Below are 13,883 nucleotides of genomic sequence, written 5' to 3'. Positions count from 1 at the left end.
AGACAATTCAAAACTGGCATTACTATGCCCTTAAGTAGCATTGTTCTCCTTCCAACAACAGACACAGAAAATAGTGTATCAGTGCCAGCCAGCGTAACTGCTAGCAAGTTACACACAGCCCACTCTATTCTCTTAATAGTGATACAACTTTAAATATTCAAAAGTCTCCAATATCTTTAAAGTAGCAGTACATTGAAAAGCTTATACTTCAACTTCTACAGTATAAGCATATGCTATTACAGTTAAGAATAATAATTCATGGGTCAAACTATAAAATGTGAATCTTTATCTAAGTCAACTAGATTTGTTGAAGCAGAAATACTTATGCATTAATAAAGCCTATTATTCTTTCTACCCAAACCTAATCAAAACTGTGAAAGAACTGCTGCTTCCAATTTTCACTTTCACTTTTCTGTCTATTGTTTTCACAATGATTATCTACAAAAGATGGCAGTTACGCTACTCTTTTAATTGCCAAGCTTTACTCCATACAGTATCTTGGTGTTTTGAGGTTTAGGGCGCAGAAATGTAGTGTTAAGTACGTAACACCTGCCTAAGAAGAAACACAATTATTTATTAAATAATGAGTACAATTAACCCAGCTTCCATGCTGACAGTGCTATTTAAACAGCCTCCCGAGGGTCCGATTACTCCATGCGGGCCTCCTGTTCTGCTCACAGGTCTATGGCAGAAGCGTGTGATCAGCTCTTGGAGGCTCTTGTTCTTGTCCAACAGTGTAAGCAGTTGTGGCAGAAAGCACTGCAAGTGGTACAGCCGAATACTTGTGACGGAGACTAGATTCTCCACAGCACCTAAATCTTCACTTTCTAACCCTTTACAAAAAGTTTGCCAACCCCTAGATTAAGACAAACTGGTAATTTCCTCTATATGATTCTAGTAAGAAGACTATTTTATTATATCTTTCCTCCCTATCTCCCCCAGGTTTTTATTGCTAGAAGAACCTTTAACCCTGACATTCCTTAACAGGACATTTGACAGAAGTATCTCCTCTGACACGTGTACACGGCAGGCAGGACAGGGACTGTGCCTTCCCTACCCCGACTGGACCCCGAATGCCGACGCCCATGTTGTTTGTCACGGCCACAGCCAGGGACCAGCCAGTGTGTGGGCCGCACTTGTTCAGACGCACCTGTGCTGCTCACGGGTTAGTGAGTAGCTGTTATCCAAGGCCACCTGAAACCAGATGCCTCCCTCTGGATATCCTGAAGGCACCTCAAACTGAAACTGCTCCTACTATCGCTTTCTTATTAAATGACTACAAATCAGTAAAAACTTCCTCTCTACACCCAAGGTGGTCTTCCGAAAACAAAAATGTGAGCATGGCATTGCTGCTTAAACCTTCTACTGGCTCTCCAAAATTTATAGGATAAACTCTGATCTTTTTAGCATGGCATGTTGGGTGACGTCACGGTCTGGCCAACATCTACCTGATGACCACATGGAAATAACCTTTTAAACCATTTTTTCTACTTAACATTAGAAAATACGTAATCTCAGTGTCATTAAAATCCTACAATATATGTGAATAATTTATCCCCCTTTTCATGGACATTTAGGTTATTTTCAATAAAACTGTGACATTATAAATAGTACTGCAAAGAACACTTTAATATGGTTTTATTTTTGGCTTCTTTGCTTGCTTACTTTATTTGCAATAGTAATTTTAGGCTGTTCCCTCAGAATACAGTCCCAAGAGTAAACTCACTAGTCAAAGAATGATGATATTCATAATTTTTTTCATATGCTTTTTTCCCTTTTTTCTCATATACTCTTCTACATTCTTTAAGACTTAGCTCAGACTTGCTATTCCAGAAGAACTTCCCTAATTTTATTTCCCAAGTTTTTAAACCGACCTTTCTTTGTAGTTCTACAAGCATCGTGTATCAACTCTATTGTAACATGTATCAAAAAATTGTAATTAGTGGCTACTTTCTTCCTCATTAGACTATAAATCCTGTCTGTAACAACTCTCTCATTCTTTTTACAACTTTAGTTTCCTAGTATGAGAATTAGCTCATTCATTCTTTATTCAACAGTAAGTGAAATATGACAAACATGCCTGCGCTTCCAGAACTGACATCCTAGGGGGCACAAAATTAACTCAGTAAATAAGCAAAATGTTTAATGCTATAAACATTTCTCCACTGAACTGTGGAGAAAACAGTTGAGTAGGGAAAGGATGTGACATGTGGTGGTAGAGACTGAACTGTGAGTTAGGACGCTTCACGAGATGTGAAGAGCTGGCCAGGAGAGTGTCTGCCGGCCACCTGTCCCCCACAGAGTGCGGGCAAGAGGCAGAGGGTGCTTCCGGGGCGAGGGGCAGGAGATGAGGTGCAGTTGGGAAAACTGGAGGTGGGGCAGCGGGAGGGGACGGAGGATGGAAAGCAAGGGCTTTGGGGCTTTTTTCTGAGTAAGATGGAAAACCACTTACGGGGGTTGAAGCACACAAGTGACATGGTCTAAAGGATCACTAAAAATGATCGCTCTGGCTGGTGTGTTGATCTGGAATGTGGTAGGCGGGCAAGGGCAAAAGCAGGGGAAAGAGCTAAAAAGAGGAAGATGGTGGTGGGCTGAACAAGGGAGATGAGAGGGGAGCAGAGGTGGTTAGGGGATGGAGGCCTCAGGCCTCGGTGACAAACCAGACGTGGAGAGAACAGAGAGTGGAGTCAAAGAAAGAGGCCTGGGGTTTCATCTAAGCAACCAGAAGAACGGAGTTCTTATGAGATGGAGAATTCTGTAAGAGGAGCTGGCACAAGGAGTAGGGCTGGCAAATAACAAGAGGTGGGTTCTGAACGAACAGAATTTGTGATGCCTCTGGGATGCTCAGGTAAGCAGGTGGCTGGACTAATCTGCAGTTGAAGAGAAGGCCTGGGCTAAAAACGGAAAGAGGAATTATCGCCCTGACTGGTGTGGCTCACTGGATTGAGGACAGGCCTGCGAACCAGAAGGTCACAGGGTCGGTTCCCAGTCAGGGCACATGCCTAGGTTGCGGGCCAGGTCCCTGGTAGGTGGCATATGAGAGGCAACCGACCCATGTTTCTCTCACACATTAATGTTTCTCTCCTTTGTCTAAAAATAAACAAAATCTTTTTTAAAAAGACACTTGTAAAAAAATTAACAGGAATTATCAGCTAATAAATATACCCCGAGATGAGATTATTTACAGGGTTTTCACCACCATTTAGAGGTCAGGGGGAGAAAGAGGATGCAGGAAAAACAACCGAGAAAGAAAGGCCAGAAGGGCAGGAGCCGGTGGCAGCACAGAAACCGCCTGACACAGCATTTCAAAGAGAAGAGATGCTGCGGTCGGAGCAGGAAAACGAACCCAGCGGGGGATGTAGGGGCTGTGGGTCAACCTGACAAATGCCATCTGGCAAGGCAGTCAGGGGGAAAACCTGATGAGCCAGACAGAGAGAGAGAGAGTTAAAAACAAGAAAGAGTGATTTGCTCTGGGGGGGGGGGGGGGAAGAGAACAGGATGACAGCTAAAACGGAAACTGGAGTTAAGAAAGGTCTATCTCCCCCGCTTTTTAAAGGTTTATGTGGTGATAGGAACGATCCTACAGACGAGGAAAAACGAATGACGCAGGAAGGAGAGGGGGCAATTTAGGGAGTTAGCACGAGGGGTAAGTTCTGGGGGAGGGTGTGTCTGAAGGAGCAGGGAGATGAAGTAGAAATGGGGACGGGATCTCGGGGGAGGTCGTCTTGAAGGCTTCGGTTTTCTCCGTGGGGCAGGAAGCAAAGCTATAGGCTGAGCATGGGGTTAGGAAGTGAGGTGTAAGGTCTACAAAGAGAGAGGGACAGTAGGTGAAACATGACTGTCTACCCACGATGCCGTAACCTAAGCCGACACAAAATAATACTGCCAGTGAACTGACATTGGAAAACAAAAAATAAAATATATGGCAATAAAAAGGGGGGATGGCTACTTCCAGATACAGAATATAAGTAATTTTTACTTTTGTTCCTATTTTCTAAAGTTTCTGTAACAAACAGGCATTAATTCTGTAATTAAAAATTCAGGATATAGCACTAAGTGGTGTGGCATGGCTCAGTTGGCTGGGTGTCATTCCACAAAGTGAAAAGTCACCAGTTTGATTCCCCATCAGGGCACTGGCCTAGGTTGTGGATTTGGTGCTGGTTGGGTGCATGTGAGAGGCAACCAACTGATGTTTCTCTTCCTCTCTTTCTCCCTCCCTTCCCCTCTCTCTAAAAGATAAATAAATAAAATCCTTTAAAATTTTATTTATAAAATTTAGGATATATTTAGGATAAATTTTCCTAAATTTTTAGAAAAAATTTAATATTCCTTGGAATATAATCTTCTGCAGAAGACTGACTTACCTAAGAAGTATAGTATTTCTTTCTTGTTTGCCATAAGGCAAGCTCAAATGATTCATTTTTTTAAATAACAAAACATTTCCATAATCTAATTACAAAGTCTTCAAAGTAGTATTAATAATCCTGTAATTATATCTCTAAATACCACTGATGATTACTTTGAATACTAACATCATTTAGTCAAAAATCTTCAGGATCTCAACTGGTTTTCAAAGGAATCTTTCTACTTAAATATCTTTCCCTAACAGATTATTTAGGATATTATGTGTCTTCAAAATGGGATACATATATATATTTTTTCTTTTTCTTTATTTTTAATTTATTTTTTTATTGATTATGCCAGTACAGTTGTTCTATTCCCCCCTTCATTCCCCTCCACCCTACCCCCCATCCCCACCATTACCCACCCTTTAGTTTATGACCATGTGTCTCACGTTCTTTAGATTCTATATTCCCCATACTATTCTTGCCCCCCCATCTATTTTCTATCTACTGTCTATGCTACTTATTTTCTTAGTCTTTCAAACCACAACCAAAGACTCCTTCCACTTCTGGAAGTTGTAGTCTATTTAAAGATTGAGCACAGGGACTTCCGCCAAGATGGAGGCATAGGTGGAGACACAGTGCTTTCTCCCACAACCAAGTTTAGAAACAACAGAATATTAGCAACAGAAAACACAACCAGAACACAGAAAATTGAACTTTTCAGAAGTCTGATAAGAACAAATTCTTCAGCCTGACCAGTAAGAGGGGCGAAGCCAGCAGCTGGCGGAGCGGGGTTGCACAGGAAAACTCGGTCAGACAGACTCAGGCGCGCGGATCCCGGGCGTGGGGTTGCAAAGGGCCGACCCAGTGAGCGACCAGCGTACCCAGCGAGGGTGCAGGGCAGTGGGTTGACTGTGGTCCTCCATTCGTGCACAGATAGACCAGTGAGAGAATGGGCGGTGAGAGGGGACTGAGCAGGCCCCAGCGGCCAGAAGCAGCAAAGGGGGCCACCATTTCCCTGCTCTGACCCCGCCCCCACATACAGCTTCACAACCCAGCGACCTGGGCAGCCCCGCCCTGGTAAACACTTAAGGCTCCGCTCCTCATAATTAATGGGCACAAACAGACCAAAAATGGCTCAAGAAGATCTCAAAACCCCAGAGCTCATAAATCTAAGCGATGAAGAAATAGCAAAACTTTCAGATGCACAGTTCAAAACACTGGTGATCAGGATGCTCACAGAACTGGTTGATATTAGTCACAAATTAAAGGAACATATGAAGGCTAAACTAATTGAAATGAAGGGAACTGCACAGGAAACCAATAGTGATGAAGAGCAAACTGGGACTCAAATCAAGGGAGTGAACCAGAAGGAAGGAAAAAATGGCCAAACAGAAAAGGATGAAGAAACAAGAATTCAAAAAAATGAGAAGAGACTTAGGAACCTCCAGGACATCTTTAAACGCTCCAACATCCGAATTATAGGGGTACCAGAAGGGGGAAAGAAACAGCCACCAGTGGAAAACTTGTTTGAACAAATAATAAAGGAGAACTTCCCCAATCTGGCAAAGGAAATAGAATTCCAGGAAATCCAGGAAGCTCAGAGAGTCCCAAAGAAGTTGGACCCAAGAAGGAACACACCAAGGCACATCATAATTACATTAGCCAAGATTACAATGAAGGAGAGAATCCTAGAAGCAGCAAGAGATAAGGGGACAGTCACCTGCAAAGGAGCTCCCATCAGACTGTCAGTGGATTTCTCAAAAGAGACCTTGTAGGCAAGAAGGGGCTGGAAAGAAGTATTCCAAGTCATGAAAAGCAAGGACCTACATCCAAGATTGCTCTATCCAGCAAAGCTTTCATTTAGAATGGAAATTCCAGATAAAGTGCTTCTCAGATAAGATCAAGGAGTTCATCATTACCAAGCCATTATTATATGAAATGCTAAAGGGACTTATCTAAGGAAAAGAAGATAAAAAAGATGAACAGTGAAAGGACACCAAACTCACAGTTATTAACAACCACACCTAAAACAAAAGCAAACTAAAAGGACAGCTAGATCAGGAACGGAAACATAGAAATGAGGATCACATGGAGGGTTAGCAACAGGGGAGTGAGAGAAGGAGAAGGGGGGACAAGGTACAGAAAATAAGTAGCATAGATGGTAGGTAGAAAATAGGGAGGGCAAGAATAGTATGGGAAATATAGAATCTAAAGAACTTGAGACACATGGTCATAAACTAAAGGGGGGGAATTGTGGGGGTGGGGGGTGCAGGGTGGAGGGGAATGAAGGGGTGAATAGAACAACTGTAATGGCATAATCAATAAAATTACAAAAAATTAAAAATAAAAAAATGAAAAAAATAAAAAGATTGAGCATAACACATAAGCTATCTCACCATATCCACCAGGGCCACGTAGAGGAACATGCCAGCAGTGACGGCGAAGATCCAGAGGGTGATGTTGTTGGCGTACTGGCCCACCGCTGTGCCGATGAGCATGCCCACGTACGCCATCATGGCGGACAGGAGGTTGTACACGATCGCTTGCTTTACGGTCATGCCTGCTTTCAGAAGAACTGCAAAGTCACCTGCAGTTAAGACATAAGGTGAGAGTTTTAAAACCATACAATTTTACAAACCAAATTAGGAAAGCAATAGAAAACAAATTAAGAATGATGTAAGATAACCTTTAATAACTGGAACCTTGTGAAAATTTATTTTTTACTTATGAAATTAAACCTTTACACATGTTAAAATTTGGGTGAATCTCAAAGGTGTGATGCTGGCATGATTTCATTTATATGATAGTCTAAAAAAGATAAAACCACAGTGATGGAGAACATTCAGTGGTCCCCAGGGAGCAGGGGTAAGAGAGGGGTACGACTTGTAAAGGAGGAGCATGAAGCAGTTTGTTAGGATGGTAGAGTTATGTATCCTGACGGTGCTGGGGTTACACAAATCTCTGTGCATCTTCACATTAAAAAAACTGTCATTGAAAAGCAAGGTCAATTTTACTGTGTAACATGAAATGTAACATTTTTATAAATGGGAAAAAACCCAAGAAAACAATAACACAGTTTTGTTTTTTTTTTTAAATGAGCAAAAATCAAAGCTCTGTGCTCTAATTTCTGCTTTTCTCAAAGGGAAATGGCCTAAGGAGAGGTAACACTCTTTTGAGTATATTATATCATATGTTATTTATGGTTATGTTTTTTCTTCCAGAAAAACATTGAATCTTATAGCTGACAATGCTTAACATGTGAAAACAATACTTTTCTAACTCATTTGTCTAAAGTTGGAACACTCAAAAAAAGGATTCCATGTTGCTTAAAACAGCAACTTTCAAACAGTGTGTGCAAGTATCTTTAAAACATGCAACACCTGACTATTAGTCAGGGGCACTGACCTCTTTCCCATTAGACTGTCAAATTCAAAAATCAGAGCAGCCAAATCAACAACAGCCATTGGTGTGAATGAATTAAAATTGTACCTATTTTTTGTCAGACTGGCAAAAATTATATTTTCTTGGTGTGTCACAGAACTTTAGTTAATTTATGTGTGCCATGAGATGAAAAAACCTGAAAATTGCTGGCTTAGAGAGATGTTACTAGAAGAGCAAAATGTTGCAAGAAAGTCTTGGAGCTAAAGGGTCAAAGCTAATAGTTTTACTAATTGTAAGAAACTTAAAAAGATTTTACTTATTTAGAGGGGAAGGGAAGGAGAAAGAAGGGGGGAGAAACAGTGATGTGAGACAGAAACATCAACGTGAGAAACAAATATTGATCGGTTAAGTGCCCAAACCAGGACGGAGCCTACAACCCAGGCTTGTGCCCTGACCAGGAATTGAACCAGCAGTGACTTTCTGCTTTGTGGAACATTGTTCAACTGAGCCACACTGGTCAGGACCCAAACTACTTTTCTTATTAATAAATATACAGACCTTCATTGAATTACTGAACACTTAGTATAGATGCAAGGTACCATGTAAAATTCTGTGGCTCGTTTCTTTCTCTTAAGAAAGGATCTTATATAACTAAAAACATGTGACCTGTTAATGAAGTTTTAAGTAAATCAGTGCAAGGCATTATTTTTCCATGTTCCAAGAAACCGGTACAAACTACATACTGCAGCATTGCATGGAATTATCTTCCAATGGCTTCAAAATTGCTCTTCTCTGGTTTCCATCTAATATTATCTCCTTACATCTTTTCTACTTTGGTCCTAAATACTTAATTCTCTTCAGTGAGACCTGGATTCAATACCAGCTTTTATCTCTTCTCTCCCTTAGAGTTTTAAGTTCCTTCAGCCTTTCTCAGCTTCCTTTAAACATGGCTAACTTCTTCCTCTACAAATTTCTGGGCCATGTTTTCAATAATTCACCTACCAACTTTGCTAAAAAGGCAATTTCACTTAGCAGGGGATTATGTAATACAAAATGAGACTACAAAAGTGTCTTTTTGGTTATAAAATACAGTGTTTCCTTTTATAATTTCAAAACAGGGTTTTAAAGGGGGCATTATTTAATGCTCAATGAAAAAAGTATCACAGGTATAAACTATTCAAACTGGATGCCTTCCTCTGTATTACTGGATATCGAGATGATTTATTTCATCCCTGAGTGAGAATCAAACAGCGTAATTAACTTATCAAGATGAATTATTTTTAGTTGATACTATTTAGAGGAACCTTTAGGGTTCTCTATATACGGTTCTATGTCATTTGCAAATAAAGAGTTTTGTTTCTTCCTTTCCACTTTGAATTCCTTTTGTGTCTTCCTGTCTGACTTGCTGTGGTTAGGACTTCCAGTAGTCTGTTGAATAAGAGTGATGAAAATGGACATCCCTGATTTGTTCCTGATCTTAAAAGAAATGCTTTTAATTATTCCCAGTAGAGCATAATGCTGGCTGTGGGTCACATATATATATGGCCTTTGTTATGTTGGGGTATTTCCTGCCTTGCTGAGAGTTTTTGTCATAAATGGGTGCTAGATTTTGTCAAATGCCTTTTCTGCATCTATTAATCTGATCACAGGATTTTTATCCTTTACTTTGTTTATGTGGTGTATCATGTTCATTGATTCATGAATATTGATCAACCTTGCATCCAAGGAATAGATCCCACTTAATCACGGAGTATGACTTAACATAGTTCATACTTTTTTAAATTGAGGTATAAATTTCACACACAGAATTCAAGTTCTATGAGTTTTGACAAAAGTACATACTGTATAACTATAGCTACCATCAAGCTCAAGAACTACTTCATCACACCTCCCAAAACATTTACTCAGGCCACTCATTCCTAGGCAAACAGTGATCTGCTTTCTGGCCCTGTAGTTTGCCTTTTCCAGAACAGTGTATAAATGAAATCATACAGTATGTAGTCTTTTGAGTCTAGAGTTTTTCACGTACAATGTGTGTTATGATTCACCCATATTACAGTTTACAAAAATGTATCAGAAAGTCACTGCTTTTTACTGTTATGATGAACCAGAGTTTATTTACCCATTCATCAGCTGAAGAACATTTAGGTTATTTCAAGCGTTTGGTAATTATGAATAAGTCACTGTACACATTCATAAACAGGTTTTTGTGTCAACATAAGCTTTGTTTCTTTTGTGTGGATACCTATGAGTAGAATTTCTGGGTCATACACTAAGTATGCATTTCTAACCTTGTAAGAAACTACAGTCCTACCAGCAATTCACCAGCATTCTGGTTGCTCCACATCCCTTCCAGCCCACGACATAAGCAGCACCCGAAATTTCATGTGTTTATCTGTTATCTACGTAACCTCTTTAGTGAGATGCCTATTCAAGTCTTTTGCCCCATTTTTTTAGTTGTTTTCTTATTATTGAGAGGTCTTTAAATATCCAAACTTTTATCAGATATATTTTCCAAATATTTTTTCTTAGTCTGTGCCTTATCTCATTTTATACATCTTTTGTATAGAATTTTTAATTTTTATTAAGTCCATTTTATTACTTTTTTCCTTAATGATCCTTCTTATGTACTATCTAACAATTTGCCTAATCCAAGAACAAAGATTTTCTTACAAAAGTGTTAACACTTTAAATTTTTGTATTTAGACCAATAATAAATTTTTAATTAATTTTTGTGTATAGTACAAGTTTGTCTGTTTCTATAAGCAGATATCCAATTATTGTAGAAACATTTGATGAAGAACTATCCTTTCTACATGGAATTTCCTTTGCACTTTTGTTGAAAATAAGCTACCATATACGTGAGGACTCTATACTCTGTTTCCCTGATTTATGTGTCTATTATTTCACTGATATAACTTGTTTTGATTACTGTGGCTTTATAACCCTTAAAAATTAGCTTTGCTGTCCTTTTTCAAAATCCTTCTGGTTATTCGAGTTCCTTGGTCTTTCCATGTAAAATTTTGAAAAAGATCACTTATCTCCAAAAAGCCTGCTGGGATTTTGAATGGGAATGCATTGTATCTGTAGAAAGAATTGGCATCTTAAAAATACTGCCTTTGCCCTGGCTGGTGTGGCTCAGTGAACTGAGTACCAGTCTGAAAACCAAGAGTTCACCAGTTCAATTCCCAGTCAGGGCACACGCCTGGGTTGCGGGCCAAGTCCCCAATTGGGAGTGTGTGAGAGGCAACCACACACTGATGTTTCTCTCCCTCTCTCTAAAAGTAACTAAAAATCTTTAAAAAATAATATTGAGGCTTCTGGTCCATAAACCTAGCTTATCTCTTAATTTAAGTCCCTTTTAATTTCTTTTATTGGTGATTTATAGTTTACAGTATATAGATTCTATGTATATTTTGTTAAGTTTAACCAAAGTAGTTCATGTTTTTTCATTTAACTATAAATAGTACTTTAAAAAATTTTCAATTTCCAATTGTTCATTTCAAGTATAGAGCAGAATAAATATTTTATATAATGATATCAAGATGACTGTTTTATCTTTATTCTTAAAGATATCTGCATAGTTTTCTCCCTTTTTCTCCACCTCCACTTTCTAAATAAGAACCTGTAAAAACATTTGAAAAATAAATCAAAAAGGAATACCACAGTTGAGACTTACAGTGAATAAGTAAGTCTATCCATCTTTTGATAAATAACTATTCTTTCCTTTCTGTTGACAAAAATAACATTATAAAAAGTGACTTGTGCCTTAACATAACTAACACCTGCTAACAACAAATATTGAGGTTTTTTAGAACAAGTATCTATTTTAAAGTCCTTTATTTTTTCCTTAAATAATGTATATATATAACATCAGTATAAATCTATACAGTGAATGTATACAGTGTTCATTACCACATCCCAGAGCAAACCTGAAATGAAGTATATACATTTTCTATTTCATCAAATAATTTCAATTTCTGCACACTCAGAGCGATTCTCTAAGAAGTATATTATATACACTTCTGTATATACAATATACTGTATATTATTCTAAGTTTTAAAAGCACACGTTTTTCATATCACAGCCCTAAATACAAAACAAACTCCTACCTGGCACATCATTAGAAAAACAGAAATCTGCTGAGAAGAGGAAGACTCAAACTTGAAATTACTAAGGGTCGGTCTCCAATGGACTGCAATGTATTAACTACCTGTTTTTCTCTTAGGATATGACTTTAGTACAAAAATCTCAGAATAGCTTTGAGAATTCATAATCAGAAATTTATCTAGTGCAAAACAGGTTTTAGATCAAATAAATTATCCTAAAATGTGATGTATTACACTGTATTGCCAACATCTTAACCTATCAAGTAAGGAAAGGACTTCTCCCATCTACCTGCCATGCCTCTATCTCAGCTTTAAGGGACTGACTTTCCCTTTGCTTTAAGTTCTGAGGAAGAAGCTTCTATGCCTCTCTCTGTATTCTGTTCCTCTCCAAGTTAAGAATAAACAATTGAATCAGAGTAGAGATACTCATCTGGCCCTATGTTAAAAAAAAGTGCCCATTACTGGGTCTGGAAGGCAAAATTTAGGCTCCGCCCCATTTGTTTGTTTACACTTCCTTTAGTTAGGACCACCGGACCACTTCCTACCTTTCTGATTGATGGATACAAGGGCCAAAGCCTTTCTGCTACCTCGGAAGAAGGGAGGTGGGTAGTTTCTTTACACTCTTTCTTTCCTAGGAGCCTAGGTGGCTAGAATATGGGGCAGTTTGTGCCAATTTAGCTCTGATGTTCCCTCTTACAGCAATAGTAACAGCTCGACCTCTGGTGTGCAGGGCACAGAAAGGTCGAGATTTCAGTCTGAATGGCTCATTCGGAGGTCCTGGCCAAAGCAGAGCTCTGTAGTCCAGCTTTTGCTGGAGCTCTGCACTCTCTGGAGCTTACCTAGCTATTTAGATGTGCACTGCATTAGTTTTACATGTGGCTGTCATTCCTCCTGTGTCACTCCTAAAACGAGAAACTACAGAAAGTTCTGTGCCCGCGTGGATCCTTGGGGACAGGGCAATTCAATACACCAGGGACTCATGGAGCAGCCTGACACCCTCCACTGGGGGCAGTGGGTGGGTAGGAAGGGCAGTTGGAGGTTTCCTGGCATAAACACAACCAAATGGTGTTTTATAGCCAGATCAACTTTAAAAAAATGCGACACTGGAATAAGCAAAGCAAAAAAATTCCTTGGATACTCAAAAGATGAAGTCAGTTATTTCCTTTCAAAATAACATCATCTCCATATCTCAGACATTTTCAATATGGATGCCATGTCCACATCTTTTATTTGTTTTTCAATTTATAGAAGAAACCAAAACATTTCAAGAAAAAGTAAAAAAATCATTGGTAGATCAATAAACAGCAACTAAAACAACAAAGAAATATTTTACACGTATTCAATTGGCAAAAACTAAAAAGTTAACATCAAGTGTTGACAGGGATACAGAAATGGCCAGGTGCTGCTGGTTAGACATCACAGTCGTGTGGCCATTTGGTCAGTGATGTGGGACCACTCAGGCACGCATGTGCGGGGCCCATCGATTCTCCTCCTGGGTATGTACCCAAAAGATGTTCTTACAAGGATCTATGAGCAGCAAGTCTACGGATGCTCAACATGCCATTATCCGTGGTAGCAGGAAATTAAAGGTCATGCTGTGTGTCTAATACTAGGTGCTAAATGTGGAAAATGTGGCAGATAGAACACCTCTGAATACTGGGCAGAAGCTACAGTTTATGTAGTTTAAAAACAATGATTAGTGACATAAGGAAAGAAAAAGAATGGGATATAACAATATTGTTTACATAAATTAAGAATATGTAATATAAAACAATACACAGTTTTAGGAGCATATCACAAAAATTATACAATAAGAGAATAATGACACTATACTCGCCATTGGCCACTTCTTACATTTTAACACCTCTAAAACACTGATGTATTTATAATCAAAAGAGTGTTAAATTTTATGAAATGTGGTAAAATTTTAGAGGTTCTATTACCTAATTCATGTGGCAGTTCATGACAGAAGACAGCTATGGAAGTACTGATTCCTCCCGTCAACCCGGCACTGAAAGCGGCCCCTGAAGTGAGGGGAAAGAG

The 13,883-nt window shown here is 39.1% G+C and overlaps 1 protein-coding gene across 3 annotated transcripts in view; it reads right to left on the bottom strand.

Annotated features, from left to right (window-relative positions):
• SLC39A10 (solute carrier family 39 member 10) overlaps positions 1–13,883 on the bottom strand; it is a 92,511-nt gene that overhangs the window by 3,268 nt on the left and 75,360 nt on the right. For all 3 annotated transcript variants that reach the window (XM_053665178.1, XM_037142010.2, XM_053665177.1), the window contains exons 8-9: positions 13,784–13,864; positions 6,746–6,936 (exon numbers count right to left, since the gene is read on the bottom strand). In XM_053665178.1, the coding sequence (XP_053521153.1) occupies positions 6,746–6,936; positions 13,784–13,864 (272 nt within the window). The remainder of the gene's footprint in view (positions 1–6,745; positions 6,937–13,783; positions 13,865–13,883) is intronic.

Source organism: Artibeus jamaicensis, unplaced genomic scaffold, assembly GCF_021234435.1.
Source record: "Artibeus jamaicensis isolate MK-2021 breed Jamaican fruit bat unplaced genomic scaffold, CSHL_Jam_final contig_391, whole genome shotgun sequence".
NCBI lineage: Eukaryota > Metazoa > Chordata > Mammalia > Chiroptera > Phyllostomidae > Artibeus > Artibeus jamaicensis.
Note: the sequence above shows the minus strand (reverse complement) of the source record. Positions and strands in the feature narration are given on the sequence as shown.